General features: G+C 43.1%; 1 protein-coding gene across 2 annotated transcripts in view; it reads left to right on the top strand.

The window, feature by feature from the left end:
* LOC146191209 (uncharacterized) overlaps nt 1-20,226 on the top strand; it is a 76,065-nt gene that overhangs the window by 8,039 nt on the left and 47,800 nt on the right. For both annotated transcript variants that reach the window (XM_084601693.1, XM_084601694.1), the window contains exons 2-4: nt 11,425-11,551; nt 18,871-18,953; nt 19,678-19,776. In XM_084601693.1, the coding sequence (XP_084457819.1) occupies nt 11,425-11,551; nt 18,871-18,953; nt 19,678-19,776 (309 nt within the window). The remainder of the gene's footprint in view (nt 1-11,424; nt 11,552-18,870; nt 18,954-19,677; nt 19,777-20,226) is intronic.

Below are 20,226 nucleotides of genomic sequence, written 5' to 3'. Positions count from 1 at the left end.
ATAAAGAATGTTTTCTTAGACTTCTGGAACCCGTTTTCTTCTGGGACTTCCTCTAAGGGACTCTTAAAAAGGGTTTTCCACTTGACCCTCACGACATCTGGTATGTCCCGATTGAAAACAAGGATGGTATTCTATATCACCTTGTAATGGGGTCGGTCTGCATAGTATACGGAGTAGCAGAAGGTGGTGCACCAAGAAGGTCTTAACGCATTGAAAGCCAGGGAAAACTTAAAGAAAGTTTTGTAATGTATTTTGAAGCTATAAAACTTTTTGGCTTCCGCACATGACTGCATGACTGAGTCAAATGCCTTCCAGCAATCAGTGAATCCTATGTGCACAGGCCGGTTGTATTTCGAGACGTTTTCTATCACCTGGTTGATAGTATGGATATGACCAATGGTTGAGTGCCCTTTCCGAAAACTTGCTTGATCCTTCAGTTGATTGAAGTATAAGATTTCATTGATTCTTTCTGCGATTACTTTAGTAATTACCTTGTGCGTAATGAAGAGCAAGTTTACTGGTCTGAATTTGTTTTACTCCTTTGCGTCCCTTGTCTTCAGAATTACGATAATCGTAGCCTTCTTCCAAGATTCCGGTACCGTCAATGCCATCAGGCATTGTGTATATAGAGTGGCCAGTTTTTCTAGCATATAATCCTTGCCGTCTTTCAACAAAGCTGTAGATACCTGATCCTTTCAGTTGCTTTCCCTCTTTTCATTGCTTCTGAAGCACTAACATCGTCCTTCGTTACTGGCGGAACGTCTGATTGCTCTTTACTACTGCCAATCACCTTGCTACATTTACTACTACTATAGCTAATGTATAAACCAATATAAACCTCTTCGGCTACTTTGATTCTATTGTCCATATTAGAATTGTTATTTCCCGCCTTGTCCCTTAGTGCATAAATCTCATTTTCTCATGTGCCTAATTTCGTCTTTACTGTTTTAAGACCAGCACTCTTCTTTAGAGCATGCTCAATTCTCTCCATACTTATATTATACTTCCTTATGTAGGACAGTTCACGCCAATTGATTACATTTGATAGCTCGTCCAGTTCTATCCTGTCTGTTGGGTTGAATGCTTTCATACGTCAGCGTTTTTTAATCAATTTTTTGTGTGCTTAGATAACTTACCGGTATCCTATCTAAATATCCTGTCATGCTCTGGGGTGGGTGTGCGTTTTCTGAGGTGTTCAACAGCATCAGGTCGCACCCCAAATCAGTTTATGCAGTTCCATCCGGTGCAGTTAATCAAGTGGGGAATTTCGTTGCACAGGGATTTTAACCGCGGTCCTCTTGCATTTGAGGTGGTTGTTCTACCTCTACGCAACGCTGCAATATGTGCTGGATGAAGATAGTTTAGTTCTAGTTATGTTGATGTAGCTGGTTAGACAGATGAAGTAATACTGCTGAGGTCTTTATCTTGCTGGTATTAGTAAGCAAAAATAGCGACAAGCTTAGCCCCAGAAGAACACGTTGGAATGCTCTAGGGTATAACAAGAGAAAGGAGATGGGTACGCAGTATGAAAGAGCACTGAACAAGGGTTGACGGAGAGCCTTAGTTCGCAAGCCGAAACTTTAGCGCGGCTTGCGAGCCGAGGCTCCCCCTCTACTCTTGTTCAGTGCTCTTTCAGGTTGGAATGCTGTTATACACAAAGTCGGAGATTCCCGGTAATGAAATTTCACGTTGCGGAGCCGCAACACAAAGTTGCCGTGTTATATTCGTTCCCTATCGAGGTTTTCTTAGGTATGCTAGGTTTGATTTGTTTGTCAGTGTACGTTAACTGTTTGGATGTCCGCTTCAAATTCAACAACCCGCACCCGCCTTCACCCAGTAAAAGCATTCGCGCTTCTTGCCTTGCGGCCACAGGAGTGACTTCGGGGGCAAAGCAGGTACGAGCTGGTCGAAATCTTTTTTGCCATCTCGTGCATCATTTGGATCGTGTTTCCCGCAATACAGCAGCGGTGCGGAAAATAATCTTATCTGCATATTCTGTTTTCTAAGCTGTTCTCAGCGCTACGAAAGGTAAGGGAGATCTGAACCAATTAAGATGGCGCCCACTACGTGACTGTGCTCCCACGCTCCCAGTGGAGCGTGGGAGCACAATCGTGTTGTGAGCGTCGTCTTGAGTGACCCAGATCGCTCTTACCTTTAGTAATGTTGTGAATTGCTTAGGAAACGGAGTATAGACATCGCGTTACTATCAGTTGAATTCGGTTTAATTTTTTATTCTTTCTGCGTTTTGGCTTTCTATGTTGTCCCAAGTTCTATTTTTATTTTTATCTCTGATCGTTAAGATGCACGTTTATTCATGAAATTGTCGTTCTCGGAAGCTCGCTAGTCCCATTCGCATACCGTGTAGGACTTTATATTAGCAGAAACGACTATGATGGCTAAACATCGGGCCGTACTTTAGCGCAGGGACGGCATCCTGCGAGACCAATACTGGCATTGGTGCACTGAGAACTACACAACTTCTGTAATAAAACAGCCTTTCTGGAATTGCCAACGTTTCCACAAGCATAGTCCTTCTTATTATGCTGTGATACATTCGTGGTCGTCCTACTCAGCCTACGTATGATCAGAAACACACACGACAAGGTCTGCGGTGAATAACTTCTCCAGAATGAACCTCAGAGTTCATTTGCGAATGAAAACACTGAGGTATTCCAGCAACAGACATCACTCCTTGTACTACACAAGTATATCGATAGCGATAACTGACGACGATCAGCACTGAATTAACTTTTAATACACTTACTCTTCCAAGTATATACTATATCTGCTTGGATAAGTACCCTTCGGTGGCAGCGTTATGTTCAGCCACGTGTCAGTAATACTTATCCTAGCCGAACCATTAAAAAACAACATGCTGCTTTTGATTGTGATTACTGAGCTGAAACGTTCTAATTTTTTCCCACTTGTAGTGTCATTCAGTTTGTTACAGTGAGGTCCCACAGGTAACGCTTCCCTCTCATTGACTATTTTCTACAATGTTAGACATCCATTACCTCCGACCACAGCAAATCCACGAAACCACTCCAATGCGAAAAAGGTGAAGCATCTAATTCGGTCGCTGCTCTCCTTTGCAGACCACGAGCGCCGAGAAACCATAGTGAGCAGCATTGTAGGCTTTGAGTAGTGGAATGTCGGGGCTTGAAAGGCTGACGAGTGCCTCGAGCTCTCAGCGGGCGGTATGCGTCTATGTGCATCAAGAGTGTCTATGGGCCGACTGCTTAATGGTGCTCGTGAGGGCGAGTCTGGCGCGCGAAGCAGTGGGAGTTTGCGGCAAAGATGTTAGTGCTTGAGGCGTCTAACGAGCCATATATCCACTAGCTATATGAGCCCGTAACTATTTGTGTGCATTGAATTGAAATATCTCTTCTTTATCGATGGCAACGAATGACCGCGTATTGCATGGTACAGGCAACGTAATACTCAGTTGACGTCTGGGATCATGCCGCTATAACTTTTTTTATTAGTTAACTCGCGACCGAAGAGTTTGCGTATATTGATTGACGTTTCTTGCTACTAGCAATCCTTCATCAAGTGGAGTGAGGCTGCCTATTAGTGCTTCGTTGTACCGAAACGGTTCATCCGAGATACACTCAGCCGCCAAGGAAAAATTCCGGTTTTCGTGCAATTATTTATCTGTAGTACACAAAACCTCATTCTTCAAATCTTATATTTTTCTTTCCACATTCAGCCACTAAATGCACAATAGCATGAGTTAATGGTTAGGCGGAAGGAATCTGGTCATACGGATCAAAGGCTGGTGCTACAGGCTACCGACGCTTCCTCTTGGAATCTCAGAAATCACGAAAACTGTTTTGCAGAATCGTTCTGCGTAGATGCTTATAAGTATTCCTTCATGAGAATAGTAACTTCTCGGAACGGAAGCCAACATTATTAATAACATTGTTAGAGAAACGAGACACATGGTCGGGACATAATTATTAGACAGGAACAGAGAAGAATACAGAAAAGGTTAGTTATTATATTGGGTTTTAGGGCGCAAAAGGACCAAGGCCATGCTGCGCGAAACACAAAGTGAAAAGGGCTTTAGATGTTAAGGGTTCCTGCTTCGTGCTTACTTTCTACCATGAGGCACTGTGTTTACTTTGAAGTAATCTGACTAACCGCAATGCAAAACCGAAAGGATAACTCCCTATTAAGCGAATATTAGTAGATGACCTCTAATGATGCTTATGAGCTTGGACGTATGTTTGCTCGCTGCACGTATCTCTTATGTTAAGACAGAGTTGAAGAGTCGCTTATGACATGCTGACCGACAAAACATGATTATAGAAGGTTAGGAGTGGAGACGCCGCGTGAAAAAGAACAAAAAAATGAGAGAGGGGAGATGAAAAAAGCGAAAAAGCTTCCCGTGCATAACGGGTGCCTCAGTTTTTTCCATGCTCTTGTCGTTTAGTTGTGTCGCCAAGCGGACAGAACAAAAAGCAAAAACTGAAAAGATCTGTTGCGGCTATTAAAAATAAGTATCGAAAGAATTATGCCATCTCAATGCAAATTGCAAAAATTGCAATTGCAAAATGAGCAAATGTGTCAAAAGTGCATATGACACGTATGAGGAAGGGATATCAAGAAATGAAAATAAACAAAAATGAAAGAATACTGTCACTTGGCGGAACACCGATGCCGTTAACCGGCTGAAAATGCGCGAAATATTTATACTATGAACGATTGTGTGCGAACGTTTGCTCCGTGACTGGTAGATTTATCTTCGTAAGGGTCCCTCGTTTCGACTTCAAAAGTACGTTCCAGTAGCAAGCAACAACTCATGTACCGCACAGTCCGCATGCAACCAGAAACGCAGTGTACCTGCCGACCTACATGCCCTGGCGCGTGTCTCGTGCTCGTGCCAGTGTTCGCCTCACTGAATAAACCTGTCCTGTTAGCACCTGAACACCAATCATACTTACAGTCGCTCGATTACGTGTGCTCTTAAAATATTATTTCAATGGTTTCCCAGGGCCTACGTTCTGGGCGAGAAAAGAAGACCACCTTTACTAGACATCACGTTTAATTGGGAGGCAAAGGGAATAGTAAGATATTGATTAGGTTTGTGGGGTTTAACGTCCCAAAGCAACTCAGGCTATGAGAGACGCCGTAGTGGAGGACTCCGGAAACTCCGACCACCTGAGGTTCTTTAACGTGCACTCACATCGAAAAGCGGCCGCCGAGGCCGGGATTCGATCTCGCATTTTTGGGAACAGTAATAGTGAGATATTAATATGAACATATTGATGGGAAAGTTCGACACTCTTAACACGAGTTACCCTATAAGGGAGTAAGAAAGGAGTAACGTAACCTCTAGCCCATTTTACGCAGAAGCGGAGTAATTTCTTAAAGCACGAGTGTAGATTTTAACACCGTGAAGAATTCTGTACTGTTTGCAGCAGAGACAACATTTATTTGATGTAATTCGCAATCGCAGAAAACTCGTGGCACTAAAAATCTTCAGGTTAGCAATTAGCGGAGATTGAAACTTCGGCTAAGGTCTTGGTAACTGCAAAGAGCTTCGCATGTTTTTGAAATAAGAATCTGATCTCTTTGCTGGTAATAGATACTCCGAATTTTAAGTAACGGAAATTTTCAGTGCAATAGGAAGTGTGCTAGAGGACATAGTACTTCCTTTTCACTTGTGTTGAGGATTATTTGCGTTGATGCTATAACATTCGGATGTGCAGTAAAATATCGCTTTTAAAGTTTACCCTATGCTCGCATCGATTAGTAAAGACTGTTAGAAAACCGTTTTTCAGTTTTCAACAATATATAGCGAAATCATTCTTCTTTTTCAATAAAAACCTTTCAAGCGCCTTGTTAAACCTGCCAGTCGATTCACCCGATCTGAAAGAGTTTACTGCGTAGAGCACTAACGCAACCATTTCCTCCACTCAGCACACATGAAGTTACGGGGTGGCGACGACAGTCCAATATGCTAAACTATTTCAGCCTAAACACTATTCAAATATTGGCATGTATATGCAGAATCGGCAATATGATACGCGTGAAAATCTGAGGAGGGTTGGAAACAAGAAAATACGGTTTCACGTTGGCAGTTCTCTTAGCTGTCGTAATGCTCCAATATTGAACGCACATTTATTACCCGAACAGGAACCCATCCGATCGTCGCCATTCCTTCTGGACATTCTTCGAAGCCAGGCAGTTTCGATGCATGCCTAGCGCCGAAAAAAAGAAAAACTAGATAGATTCTGCGCTCACCTATCAGCACTTATAGTCGGGATAAATTAGTCGAATCACAACACCACCACCACCTCGTCGTCCTCCTCCTCCAGATGGCTCTAACATTATTCGTTGCAAATTAAGTTTTCACACCGAAAAAAAGAGCATGTCGGTTTTTTTTTTCTCCCTTTGTTTCTTCCCGTTTTTTTATCGCAGGAAAAAGAAAAAGATGTTTTGTGTTTTTCAAGGTACCGCATACTGGTTCGAGCTAGAGAATATGCCCTAGTGCCAGTTTAGTATCGTGGAGCGAAGTGATAAGTTTACTTTCTAAAATGGCAATGTAAGTGAAAACTCATTTCGGAGCAAAGGGGAGAAAAAGCTGACTCGGCACGTGTGCAAACTGTTCGAGGTGCAGTGTTTTAAAGAAAGATATCTCAATACCATTTGTATAAAGACACCTACCAGAGAACTATGCTGCGAGCTTTCTCGCTAAATCTAAGCAGTGCTGTGAAAGCGGGCTCCTCTTCAACTAACCAGGAGCTAACATCACACAAAAAAAGAAAAAAAGTACATTTGCGGCCGCATATCGCTGGTTAACATGATTGACAGATTCGCGAGCACCGGTTAATCAAAACTCGATCTTTGGTAGGAAACCACTCCGTCCATTCGTCGTATCTCGACTAGCCCTAGCCTCCTGAAGTGCCTTTTGCAATGCTGCATGGTTTAAACTGCAGGCAGATTTGGTGCGCGTGACAGTAGCTCGCATTTATCGCTTCGTGAAGCGTGAAACAGAATTTCTGGCATTTTTAGCGAGCCGCTATTGTGCTCTTATCTCCTACGAGGCAGCCTAGCTGAAAAAAGTTTCCTTCTCTTTTTTTTTCTTTTTTTTTTTTTTTTGCGGAACATATTGCAGAGACGCAGTGGTGCAACCATGAAATCACTTTTTAAGTCGTCTGAGCTGTAGATCTGTCAGAAAAGACAGAGAGCTATTCTTACTTGGAGATTAAAGCACTACCATTTTTCCTACATAAACCCGCAGAAAAGTTCAAAACTAAAACAATAAGGATAAATGCTGGCTCGTTTTCGGTAGTCTAAGGCGAACAAAGGCATTCATGTCGTTACTTACTATTCCTTGTAGCTATGACATAAAAATAAATAACTCAAGAAAACGACTCGACGAGCCAACATTTTCTATATAGTATCGACGGCGATTGTGGTAATGCTTAAGGGGATTAGTTATGATGATGGCGATCTTACTAATGTTAACACGGCGTTATATTTTCCCGCCTATGAACCTCTCTCATTAATCGATCGTTTTGGGAGTGAGTCAGCATGAGTAACAGGTTTTCTCAATCCGTCTCGTCAACACCTTACGTGTGCTGGTACCAGAAAAGTGAAAATGAGTCTTGAGTCTGCACACCTGTCGTGTTGACGAGAACTTCACCATATCGACGCAGCGACCGTCTAACACAGAAAAAGTTTATCTTGTGCCCCGGGTGACCTATGCCGCTATCTGTACGTCCATACGAGTTCCAACACCTTCTCCAGTTTATTCACTATCGTCATCAGACATGCGCAGTGTGTCTATAATTGATTGCTGCGATCCGGGCTTTCTTATCTCGTCCGCCCAACACATTTTCCTGTGTATCCTCTCTGTTAAACCAGGTCTTGCATGACATCAACTTTGGTTTCAGTAACCTTTACCCTCACGTTTCCTGTGACTCATGCAACGCTGATAGAAGCGTTGCTAATCTAGGCTCGCCCTTCCTCTCACAGTCTCGTACACGCTTAAAACCGTCTGTCATTTCTCCTCACTTAAGATCACGCAGAGAAGACCATAAAGCTTACTGAGCAGAGAATTTAGACTTCATCTACCTGATCTTAAAACCGACTCTTAGTCGATATAGCCAAGTATCTTCCCTTCCTTACTGCTCACTTATACTAAAGTTCGCGGAACCCACCCGGGTTGGTAAAGCATGTCTTCGACTAAAACACTTACGTCAAAGCTTTGCCTAACGCCCTATGCCATCTTGTACCAATTAGGTAAGTCACTTCGTGTCATGTACCGAAACCAAAAGGATACTTACATTCACAATTCTCTCGTACGGCGGTTCATTTCCGCGAACATAGTTAACATAACGTGCCGGCAATCTTGTCTCTTTAACAGCGTAGAGGGCGAAGGCTGTGTGATAAAAGTGGGTGTATCACACCATTGACTTTCTATCTCGGTAAATTCAAAGCACCCTGAAATTGTTAGTAGCCGTCAGCAACAGTACGTCATCGATAGGGCTAACGAGAAAATCTGGAGCACATGCCGAACGCCACAGCGCCTTTTCTTCGCTTCGAACTTTACGTTTACACCTCCTTGTGGGGCTGCTTCCATTTTTTCTACCTTGCAAAAGTCATGCAGCTCCGACTTTATGCGCAACACATCTTCCTCGGGACGCTGAAGCGAAATAAGGCATAAAACAATAATCGCACTCGGACAAATTAGTATTTTTATATACTATTATGTTCTCTTTCTTAGTTTAATTTTTTTTTTCAATAATTCTTCATCTTCTCACCCTGAATAGGAAATGGTGTGGGACTACTTTTTTTCAATGAATCCAATGAAAAAAGTGAATGAATTCATGATCGGGTTACATGCGGCTAGCATTTGTAAGAAGTGCAAAAAACAATTGGAAATGGGTGCCTTTGAAATACGAAACTAATATAAACACGCAATAACCAAGATGACTAAGAAATATGCAATGCTAGCACAGTCTCGGGGCGTTTCTAAGTTTTCAAACAGGGAAAGTAAGGGGAGCGAGGGCGTATTTCTGTTTCGTCTCTAGCTGTCAAGGGACGTTTAAATCTAGGCTTACTCTGATTATAGCCCGCGAAATATCGGGCCACGCTCCAGTAGCTTTAATGCTCGGTTTTTCACTTCGCAAGAGGTTGAATTCTAACGCGCCCACTGCGCTTGGATTGTGAAATGCGTTTACCCAAATCCCTTCACTATTCTCTGCACATCTCATTGGCAGGCTTCAGGCGCGCCGCGCAAAAAAAAGATTTTCTTTCTTTATAGCCGGCCGCCTTTTGTGTGGTTCTCCCGCGGAGGAGAAAAAGTTTTAGCTGCCGGAGAAAAGGGGCGCCTGCCCGAGCCACACAGGAACTGTCATTCGCCGTTGGCGCAACGCGCACCGCCCTTCTTTAAAAGACAGCACCGTGCAGTGAACTTTATTTTACTATTTCCAATGACAGACACCATGACAGGTGATCGTTTAAGATCGTACTGGCATATATTTCCGGTACAACTAACATGGTTCACGTAGACATGCACACCGGAGAGAATAAAAAGACGTTATTTGTTGTTTTTTCTTCCAACCTTCCAAACATAGGCGACAGTTTGGCGATAGCTGCCAATGTTAACAAAGGATTGCAAAAAAAAAAAAGAAAGTTGATGGAATCAACTTTTTCCAAAATCTTTTTTTCCTATATTGCTCGTTCTCCTCGGCTTATTAATTAATAACGGAGACTGTTTGGCATCTTTTCTTTACTGTGGGAGTAGCTACAATTGTGCAGCATGAATCTGTGCACTTGTTTACGTCATTTTGCTTCACATATTTTAGAGCTCCTGTTTTTGCGAGATACATATGTCACTAGCGCAAGGAACGACGAAAAAGTTTCCTCTTAATCCTCTCGCACAAATTTTATCACCGCCCTACAATTCGCCATCAACGCATGCCTTACACTGAATGCATATCCGACCGCATCAATCACTATTACAAAGGGACCAATGAATCATCGAGCACATGCAAGCTTGCACTCAGTCATTCCGCACAGCATCGTAACGCCCGAGAATAGAACTATCTTCTCACCAAACTGCTGAATATTAATTATGACACTCTTTTTTACCCTACCCTAGCTGAAATTGTATTTTTAGGCTTTCTCCAACATTCTATATTTTGAACACCTCATTTATTATCTGTATTTGTTATATATATATATATATATATATATATATATATATATATATATATATATATATATATATATATATATATATATATATATATATGTCTCCTCTTTTAATGAGATATCATTGAAGGCCCCATTCTCCTGAAAATCTGCCGTTGGCTTTGTGATAGAAAACTCACAGGCATGTCTATAGCAAGCGGAATTTAATTGGTGGGTGACACGGCCGTGCACTGATTGGTCGTTGGATTACGTGACGTCATGAGAGCACGTGGCATGGCCGTACTGGGAGTAGCTGCCATCTCGAATTTCGCCATTGAGGTAGGAGGTTGAGATCGAAATCCAGCCTTGGAAAGCCTTTGAATCCCGAGCTAGACACGCTGTATCTAGGCCACGCAGTCATGATTGTACGGCTAGGACAATGCAGGGATTTATATCTGTGTTGGGTGTTCCTTTACGAAATAGAGACTTTTAGTTTACCGCTGCCGCTTACTGCGGCCGTCTACCGCTACCGCACGCTGTCAAAACAGCACGCGCAGATTGATCCCTGCGTGCGGAGTCTGCCTGAATTTGATAGGAACGTGGCTCCATCTGTCGCCCTCGAGGTGATCTGCGCATGCGCACCGACATTCGCGCGGTAGCGGTAGATGGTGGCGGTAAGCGGTAGCGAAATGTCTCTAATGTAGCTTCTTACGACGGCATGCAAATGAGTATGTGTGAGATAACAGGCGCACAAATAATATTACTGAGTAAGCAAGTAGCAAAGTTAATGCTGATCCGCAAGGAGACCAAGTTAACGGGAGAAATTATTGCGGTCGCCTCATACCTTGGACAAAGATCTGAAGTGTCCGGCCCATTTTTTTTTTTTTCAGCCTTTCTTTCCGATAGATTTGGCCCTGATATCTAAAACAAGTTAAACGAAATAAATAACAATTTCGTGATGTTTCCCTTCAATAAGTAAATGCAACGTTTTTGATAAATACATTCGCATATCGACAAAAAGACTACACTGACATACCGAAAGTATCCTAAACTGGTGGTCTTGGTACTTCTATAGACTAGCCGCTGAGTGGATCTTTAGGCTTAACAGCAGTGGTCAGTCACTTCAATGACAACGTGTGCGTATGAGGATTTAAAGCAGTCAGTTCTTACAATGTCAGTAAAATCCTTACCCCTCTTTCCTTGCCTCCTTTTTTTTTCATTTTTCACTTTTTCTAATGAAGTGCTCTCTCGTCGTTTTGTTTTTCTTTCCCCAAGTTCGAGTGTCTCGAAGTCTGGGGCCTTGGATGGACGCTGCTGACGTTCTTGACGCCGGAGACACTGGGCGAACTGCACGGCAACTCTACGTTTTCTTCTGGATTTCTTGAACTCTCTCTGCGACAAGGTAAGCGAAACCGGCACCCCGGAGCGCCTAACCCTTCTTCAGAAGTAATTTAGAACACCCTCAGCACCTACAACCTTGAGCAATATCACATTTATAATATGACAGAGTGCAACGTCTTCGTTTTGTGATGATTCCATATTAATTCGACAGACAAAAACACACCTTTCTGCGAGTTCGATGACTGGGGAAAACTACGCTGGCGTTTATTGACGATTTTTTTTTCCTGAGTAAATGATTTGCCTCTGCTCTGTTTTCAACACTCCCTTTGACGCCCTATTAGAGAAATCACACTGGTTTCTAGCTAATACACAATGACAATAGTTTGAGGCCGAAGAACGAACCGTACAAGGAACACTTTCAAAATTACGGTCCACGTTGAGCTTCTTTTCCTACGTTCACGAACGCCCTCAGGCAGGTGAAATCTATAGTCGCTACAGAGCTAGCGATCTTACTTTATCTTTAAAAAACACATCTAGACATGTTTTGCTGAAAGAGGAAAAGAAAAAGGTTCTGACGTAGCAAAGCAAACCAGTAGCAAGAGAAGGTGAAGGGTAGGGAGTGTAAGTGTCGTGAGCTGTACTGAGAGGAAGAAAAGGCAGACTATCGCTGCACTTGAGCCTGAGTGCACCTGATGTCGGAGCAAGGAATTCGCGACTCTGTCTCAAGCCGCAGTCCATGAACGAGGGTTGCAGCATTGCTTCGCCTAAACGAAAAGCCAAAGCCTGTATTTTAATATAGACAACAAAACAATTTATATCAGTCATTTTCATAACAGGCTACATGGGGCATTAGTGTACCTGATTAGTAAAGAAACTTGGGCGAGTTATTAGAGGTTCACTGTTAGCAGCTATATTGTCTGCTATGAAGTTTTGTACTTTTTCGGCACATTGCAGGACTTCAATCTCTTAATGAAAGACTAAACTGTTTTGACACCTAGGCAGCTAACTACAAAAGCATTAACGTATACCGTATAAAGCGAGTGCAGACAAAGCAAGGCTGCAACCCCTGTTCGCGGAGTGCGGCTTCAGACAGAGTCGAGAATTCATTCTTCCGGCATCAGGTGCACTCAAACTCAAGTGCAGCCCAGCAATAGTCTGCTTTTCCTTCCTCCCAGCACGGCCCGCGACACTCCATATCCTTCATCTTCTCATGTTACTAGTTCGCTTTGCGACGCCAAATCCTTTTTCTTTCACTTTTTCAGCAAGACTTGTTTAGAAATATTTCTTGAAGATCGCTAGCTCTGGAGTGACTACCGATTTCACCCGTTTGAGAGCGTCTTGAGTGTAGAGAAGGCAGCTCTACGTGTACCGGCCTCATTTTGGAAGTGTCCCCTCCACCGTTCGTCATTCGCCCTCAAGCTATTGTCATTGTGTATTAGCTACAAATCAGACGCTAGCGTTCATTGGTAGTGTGACGTCACAGTGCTAGAATTCGGGATTTTCTTCAATACCATTAGGTAAGCAAATACCAGCGGGTCAGTGTGGAAAAACAAAAATGCCGTTTACAACATAACCAGAACTCGCCCTACCATAACCCTCTAGGCGTCGCTGGCAATTCCAAACACATTTTTAGAAAGCGACAACCACAAACGGGCCCATTTATGGTGGCTTTAGCATGAACGAGTAGGATCTATTCATGTGTAAAAAGGGCTGACCTTTGCTTACAGAAGCTTAAAAAATAGTTCTCGGAGAAAATATACTACTTACGCAATCGCGTTTAGCATACCTTTACCGGAAGAAACGAAGATAAACAAAGAACCGGCAGTGTCTACTTTTCTCGATCTACAACCCGCAAAGACTTTTGCTGCAGTTTTAAGGTTTGAGAGATAAGGATTCCTCAAGCTATAAATCAAAAAAGAAAAATCGATCTCCTCATCATCGCTTCGACCGTTCCATTTTCTATTCAAACGAAAAACCATTATTTTCGCCTCCCTCATCCTCCTCAAAGACTCAAGGAAAAGAACTCTAGTATACTTGAGTTCTTTTTCGGCACGCGCGCTTGTGTTTGGAGTATGGCGCTGAAATCACCATCGAGCTTTTGAAATGCGTACAGCAGCGTGTCTCCAGCGACACTTCAAGATGACGCAGAGGGGGCAAGCTCAGCTACGTCAAAGAGATTGCTCCATTGCTTATTAAACGATTTTGATGAAACTAAAACAAAACAAAAAAAAAACATTTTGATAAAACATAGAGTAATAAGAATCTAAAATACTGAGACAGTATAGTTAAAACCTAATAAGCAGAGACTGTCGCACGAGGATACAGGCTGTCTAGAGATTAGTTTACACGTTAAAGGCCCCGTTCACCGAAAATACGGCGTCGTAATCTGGCTCCGGCGTTCGCATTTTGCGCGAAAAATTGGGAGTGTAGCTCTGGCAGGCGGTAGCTACCAGCTTAAATGGCAGCACACTGAATGCACGTAGGGTTGCCTGACGTTATGTTTGGCAGGAACTGCCAACTTGAGCCTCGCCTTTCATATTGAAGGGTAATATTAGAATCAGGCTGCCAGAAGATTCGAATTTGCGTTGCCCCTAGGTCACGGAGGCAACATTCCTACGGCTTGGTTAAAGCTGGGCTGTATATGTCGGGTGGTAGCCTACGGTCTCATGTGATACCCTGAAAGGCGGAGCTTCAGTGTCCACCACATATCTCTTTTCTTAATTTTTGTAGCGGGAGCTTACAAATGTTAACCTGTCTTTAAAAAGTTCAAGTTGTTTAATTCTTAAAATGCTACAAGGACGTTGGACATGTGTTCCAAGACTTAATCAGTTAGCACTGTCCACGCATAGTTGTAGACAGTACCTCGTGTTTTGTTTTTATTTTCCGAAGAAGCAATGCGCTTTCCCCCTCAGTCCCGTGCGTTTGGTTCACGAAACTATTCTGCCATAGTAACCCGACATTAGACATAAACCTTTACACCATTAGGCTCCATAACATTTTTTGAGCACGACCACTAAGCCATGGTCCTTATCGGTTGCAATGTCCTAAGAAAACTCTTTCGTCTGTTGACAGCTTTCTGGCGAGCCCTAGCTGCATGGTGAATGTTTAGAGCCGTTAAGAAATCATTTTGTGCATGGTATGGTTGTGTCGCTCATGCTAACTAACAGTTTAATTACGTTTTAGTTTTGCAATTTGCATGCAAATTACTAAGCACTGTGTTATCGTACGCATTGAATAAACCTGGCTAGCCGATTTTTTCAAAGGGGTTCCACTAAATGCGTACGAGGTAGACCAATAACAAAGTAAGGAATGACAGAAATAGTGAATCGAAAATCTTGCATACCCTGGTGAACAGTTACGTAAAAGGCTCTCATTAGTTGTTTTATTATATTTTAGTCGTTCGATGTGAAACAATTCCTGATAACAGGATCCTGTTCATTCTGAAACGTTTGGTAACAACCCAAGCGCTCGAGGTCCCCTGATCCTGCATTTTTCACTTCCTTTTGTCTTGTTTGTACACTTTCGGCGTATACCTCACAGAATGTCGTTTACTATTCCGGAAAGCACAACCTAATGCATTTTGAGTCATGTCAGAGAACAAATATATAAATAGGCAACGTTTCGTTCTTTTGTACATGCTAAGTACAAACACCTTCGAGCGTCGCTAGTTTCTTTGCTAAAGAGGCAAGTTGAAGCAAAAGTACTGCAGCTGCTCTTGGGAACATGACTCAACTATTGGCTTTCTATATCTGGATGCTTTAATGCGGATGAAAATACAAACAGGATGGAAAGTGTCTGTGTTCACGTTTGGTTCAACTCATACGCATACCACGGTTGATAGGCTCGCAAACGACATGAACACAACGCGTAAAGGTGTGCGTTGTTCGCGTTCTCGCGAGTTCCCTAAAGTTGCCGTGTCTGTTGGGCCTCCATGCTTGATGCACAATATATGTAGCATAAGATTTATGTACGTTTTCATGGGCGCCCTCGCACATAGGTTCCATAGGCAGCGAGGTGGCGTACAATCTCACCCATAAAGCTTTGTCAGGTAATCCATCAAGGAAAATCCCTCAAGGTGCCAATGTTTCTTTAGATGAACGGTACTCAACCATATCAGTACTCTGTGTAAATCGTCTACGCGTGACCAAATGATTAAAAGATTCCAAGCCACTTTACTACATCGCATTCGCATGGGCTCTGATCGTACTCCTATGTTCCAGCTGTGCTGTGCGCGAGGATATAGATCATTGTCAATCCCGCCGGGGTGGCGCAGTGGTTACGGCGCTCGACTACTGTTCCCAAGGACGCGGGATCGAATCCCGGCCTCGGCGGCAGCTTTTCGTTGGAGGCGAAAAGCAAGGCGCCCGTGTGCTGTGCGTTGTCAGTGCACGTTAAAGAACCCCAGGTGGTCGAAATTTCCGGAGTCCTCCACTACGGCGTCTCTCATAGCCTGAGTTGCTTTGGGACGTTATACCCCACAAACCAACCAACCAACCAACCAGATCATTGTCATATATATGCTGTTCGCTGTACAACGCGAAAAGGTGTTTGTTGACCACTTCCCTCAAGAAGGCTGGAGCCCCTTACAGTTCCCTTTAGGGCATGCGCAGAAGCCAGTCATGTAGAGAGGAGGCTTCGTGTCTTCTTTTAACCTCCTTTTAGGTCTCAGATATGGACTCCGGATTGTAGCAGCAGGAGTTGATTACTGACTATTGTGGACGTCTGTGTGCGTAGCGATGTCGGTTTCAATTATATTCCTGATTTCTGCATCTTATTTATGTAACATTTAAATGTCACTACGATGGAGAAATTCGCAGCACAATCAGCAAAGCTAATTCCATCTGCATTTGCAACATCGTCAACCTTCGCACCTGCAAGCTACATGACCTGCCGGTTCCTACATGTCAGAAGCATGACCGTGACTTTTCCCTCGCAACGCCCACCAACAGCGCCGTATACGCTCCCCTTGCACTTTCCACTTTTTCCACTTCGACTGCTGCCCTCCTCAGCTCCACATTTCATTTTCTCTTTTGTGTTTTTTCGTACATTCCTCGTGCTATCACGATAGTCACCCTTCGGCTTCTTGTAGCACCACGCTAAGATTGCGCATTGTTCAGCATTTGTCTCAACTTCTTTTCAGAATAGCCACCCTGCGTGTTCTTCGCGTGGCAGCCCTCTTCCGGTTGCGCATTCCATCGCTCTATTCACACAGCCAAGAGCACTAAACCAACCGTTGGTTCTCATCCTCACTCCTCATGTATGCGGAATGAAGATTTCTGTCTCTCCCCTCTGCCCCTTGCTAGTTGTGGTTGGAAGCGTTTCGCTCTGCTGCTACTCCCCATGGCTGCCATGTGGCGTGTTACGCCGACCAAGACGTGAATTTCGGTAACGACCACTTTATTAGGCTCCCGTTAGTTATTTAGATTATACTTAAGTTGTTTAAATATCAACGCATGTGAGTGCGAGATTATTGTCCGTAGTTCACTTACAGCATAGCCTCTTATTGACGGAAGATCTGAAGGGCGTTGTCTATTGCATTTCCTTGTCCTGGCTCTGCTGCATTCAAATGATTAGTAAATGCCAAAGAGGCAGAAAGGACGCGAGGGGGCTGAAAAGGGCCATACTTTATCAAATCACGCCAGCACGTCAGCGCAGCACGTCCATAGGCAAGAATTCCATTCGTGGACAATGTAGCTGTAGTAAATCCCATGTTTAAAATTAACACAAAGAAATACATGTATCATTAGCGACGGAAACGCGTCTCATTTGGCCGGGAAGTTTTGCAATGACAGCCCGAAAAGGTTCGGGGCGAGCACAATTCGTTCAGCGGTATAATAGTTTCCCGTTGAGGCTATATATAATTCACAGTCGTTGCACTACCGTACCACAGTATGCACATTCAGTGCTTTGTGGATGAAACCGCCCCAATTACGGGATCTCTCTGCGGTTCACGCTGTTCAATTTCGGAAAACGCAGAGCGCCTTCATTAGTGAGATTGTGCGCATGTAGTGTCGATGCCGGTCCCATTACTCTGAAGAAGCAAAAAAGCGAGTTTTCGTTGCAGGCACCGCTGCGAGACTGATTTAATGAGTTTACAAATGTGAAACCAACCAGCCAACTTGCAGAGAAACGAAGTCACAAAAATGCGTTGCTGCCGTTTCACCCGTTGCTGCCACTGTGTCCGTTGCAGCTTCTAAAAACGCTGCAGCCGTTTTTGCTACTGATGCCCTTGCTACCCTTGGTACTGTTGCCGCTAATGCTTAGGTTGTTGCTGCTGTTCCTGCTGTTACATTTGGGCAATGAAGCACATATTGTCTTCAAGCATTTCTCACGCTTTGAATCAATAAAATCGGGCTCTGTGTTATGTAATAGACGCTAGAGCGCTTTCTTATTCATATTTATGACTCATGGGAAAGGCGTAATTGCAGGTACGGCTGAACAGAGCGTTTCGTTTGCTGTATATGTAACGACCAAAATGAAAAACACAGTACATAATGCTCGAACAATTTCCCGGAAAAAAAAAAAAAGTAAACCGACAGCTATAAAAATAAGGAGCATATTAGACAACTATTTTCACTAAAATATCTATAACTTCCCTTTTGAGCCTATTCTGGCTGTGAGGCAGCCGGTATGCTTACACCGTGAAATTAAAAATCAATTTATACTCTACAAGTAGTGATGATTCACGAAAACAGCAAAAACTACGACGGAATAAAATCTTTACCCCGCCGCGGTGGCGTAGTGGTTAGTAAGCTCGACTTCTGTGCCCAAGGATGTGGGATTGAATTTCAGCCGCAGCAGCCTCTTTTCGATGGAGTCAAAAACCAAGGCGCCCCTGTGGTGTGCGATTTCGGTGCACTTTAAAGAACCCCAGGTAGTCGAAATTACCGAACCCTTCCACTACGGCGTCTCTCCGTAGTGGAGGGCTCCTCCATAGCCGAGGGGTTTCTCTGTAGCCTGAGTTGCAGTGGGACGGTAAACCCCACAAACCAAACCGGAAGTTGATCGAAAGGGGAAAGACAGAGCACCCGAGCAGTCACCTGGATTTCGGTTTATTTTTATATGGCCACGCATTCCTCTGGCCAACAAAACTCCGTGCAATACAGATTACAGCTTGCTTACATCAAGAGGCAAAGAGAGGATGAAAGGGGGCAGCGCCTCTACAACGACATCTATGCCGTAAGTTAGCTGTTTGCCTACCGTACAAACCCTAGAAAAGGTTTCTGGTATCTCTAACCCCATCGAGCTAGAGTCGTTTTCTTTAGGAAACGGCCAATACTAAATGAAGAGCACTCACTGTGGCATTCATAGCGCTATAGAATTAGTTCAAGCATACATCATCCTTATTATAAGCGATGTTCTTTTTTTTTTTCCTTTCAGAGTATACTTATTGCGTGAGCGCATTATTGATTCTCTACCTGTTGTATTTATTCACCGCAGCCGCTCTACTATGGTCGAACAAGGTGAGTTATTGTACCACAAAGTTTTATGGGTTGTATACAAAAACAAGCCTTAAGATTTTAGTTTTATTCATTAACGAAAATGCAAATAAGAAAACGCTCACAAGAAATTTTGTATTAACGAAACTTTAATGGCATTTAAGAAGCAAGGTTTCTGATGACCTCACTTCTTACATATGCCTCTCGCGCAATGCATATCCTGCATACCGCACGCATCCAAGTTTATGTGCAGCCTTCATTATAAGTTAAGAATTTTGGATGTCTACTTCTGAGCCCCGAAATCTGTTCTTAGCGCATTCCATGTATTCCACGTCCCCTGAAAGTAAGAACTAAGATTTTAAACTCGCCCTCTTCAGTGGATAGGACCCCGCGAACTCAAAGGACCTCGCCATGAAGCTCAGAATCAGAAGCTTAGAACAACTAGAAAGTTAGAGAGCTTAAAAAGTTAACAGGCTTAAGCTTATTACAAGCAAACCCTCTACGCTTTAAACTTTTGTGAAGGGCTTTACTTACAAGTAAAGCAAGTAATACAGCAATGTGCGTATTTTCCATATTTCTGTTCTTATGTATTTAATTATTTACGTATTATTAATTCTTCTTTTTGTTTTCTGCCATGTGTTTTCTCTGGTATTTAATTTTCTAGTCACCATGTTGAGATGTTTTTTTTTGTTTTTTTTTTTTCTAAAGAAGGTTTCTGAATCATTGCATTATGCTCCTTGGATTTCAGGGCAACAAAGCGACCGCGTTTCCCATTTTCGTTTTTACCACCATTCTAACCCTCCTTCTGAGCGTGGCGATAACAGTCTACTACTTCACGCAAAGCGAGGTGAGTGCCTGTTGAAAACTAAGTAGTGAAGATAGGGTTTTCCGAACCAAACACACTAAAGAACAGCATATTTTTCCACGAAAACGAACCTCTGGGCTTAAGCATGCCACAATCGGTAATTAGAAGCCACTTTTGCCAGCAGATGTTATGAATATATATATATATATATATATATATATATATATATATATATATATATATATATATATATATATATATATATATATATATATATATATATATATATTGACACATGCCATTCATAGGCGACGAAGATTTGAACCGGCGATTCGGAGAAGACGACGAAGCGAAACAGTGCTCCGCTTTCGTGCTGCCCTGACTGGCTGTTGGTGTCCTTCGGTGTCAGAGTGCCAGAACGCCTTCTGTGTAACGTTACGTTACAAATCTGGTGGAGGAATCGCCAGGTATCGATCCAGTCCTGCAGAATCA

The sequence above is a fragment of the Amblyomma maculatum genome, chromosome 4 (assembly GCF_055883805.1).
Source record: "Amblyomma maculatum isolate TAMU_Amacu chromosome 4, ASM5588380v1, whole genome shotgun sequence".
Lineage (NCBI taxonomy): Eukaryota > Metazoa > Arthropoda > Arachnida > Ixodida > Ixodidae > Amblyomma > Amblyomma maculatum.
The sequence above is the reverse complement of the archived record's forward strand: the minus strand, read 5'-3'. Positions and strand labels throughout refer to the sequence as shown.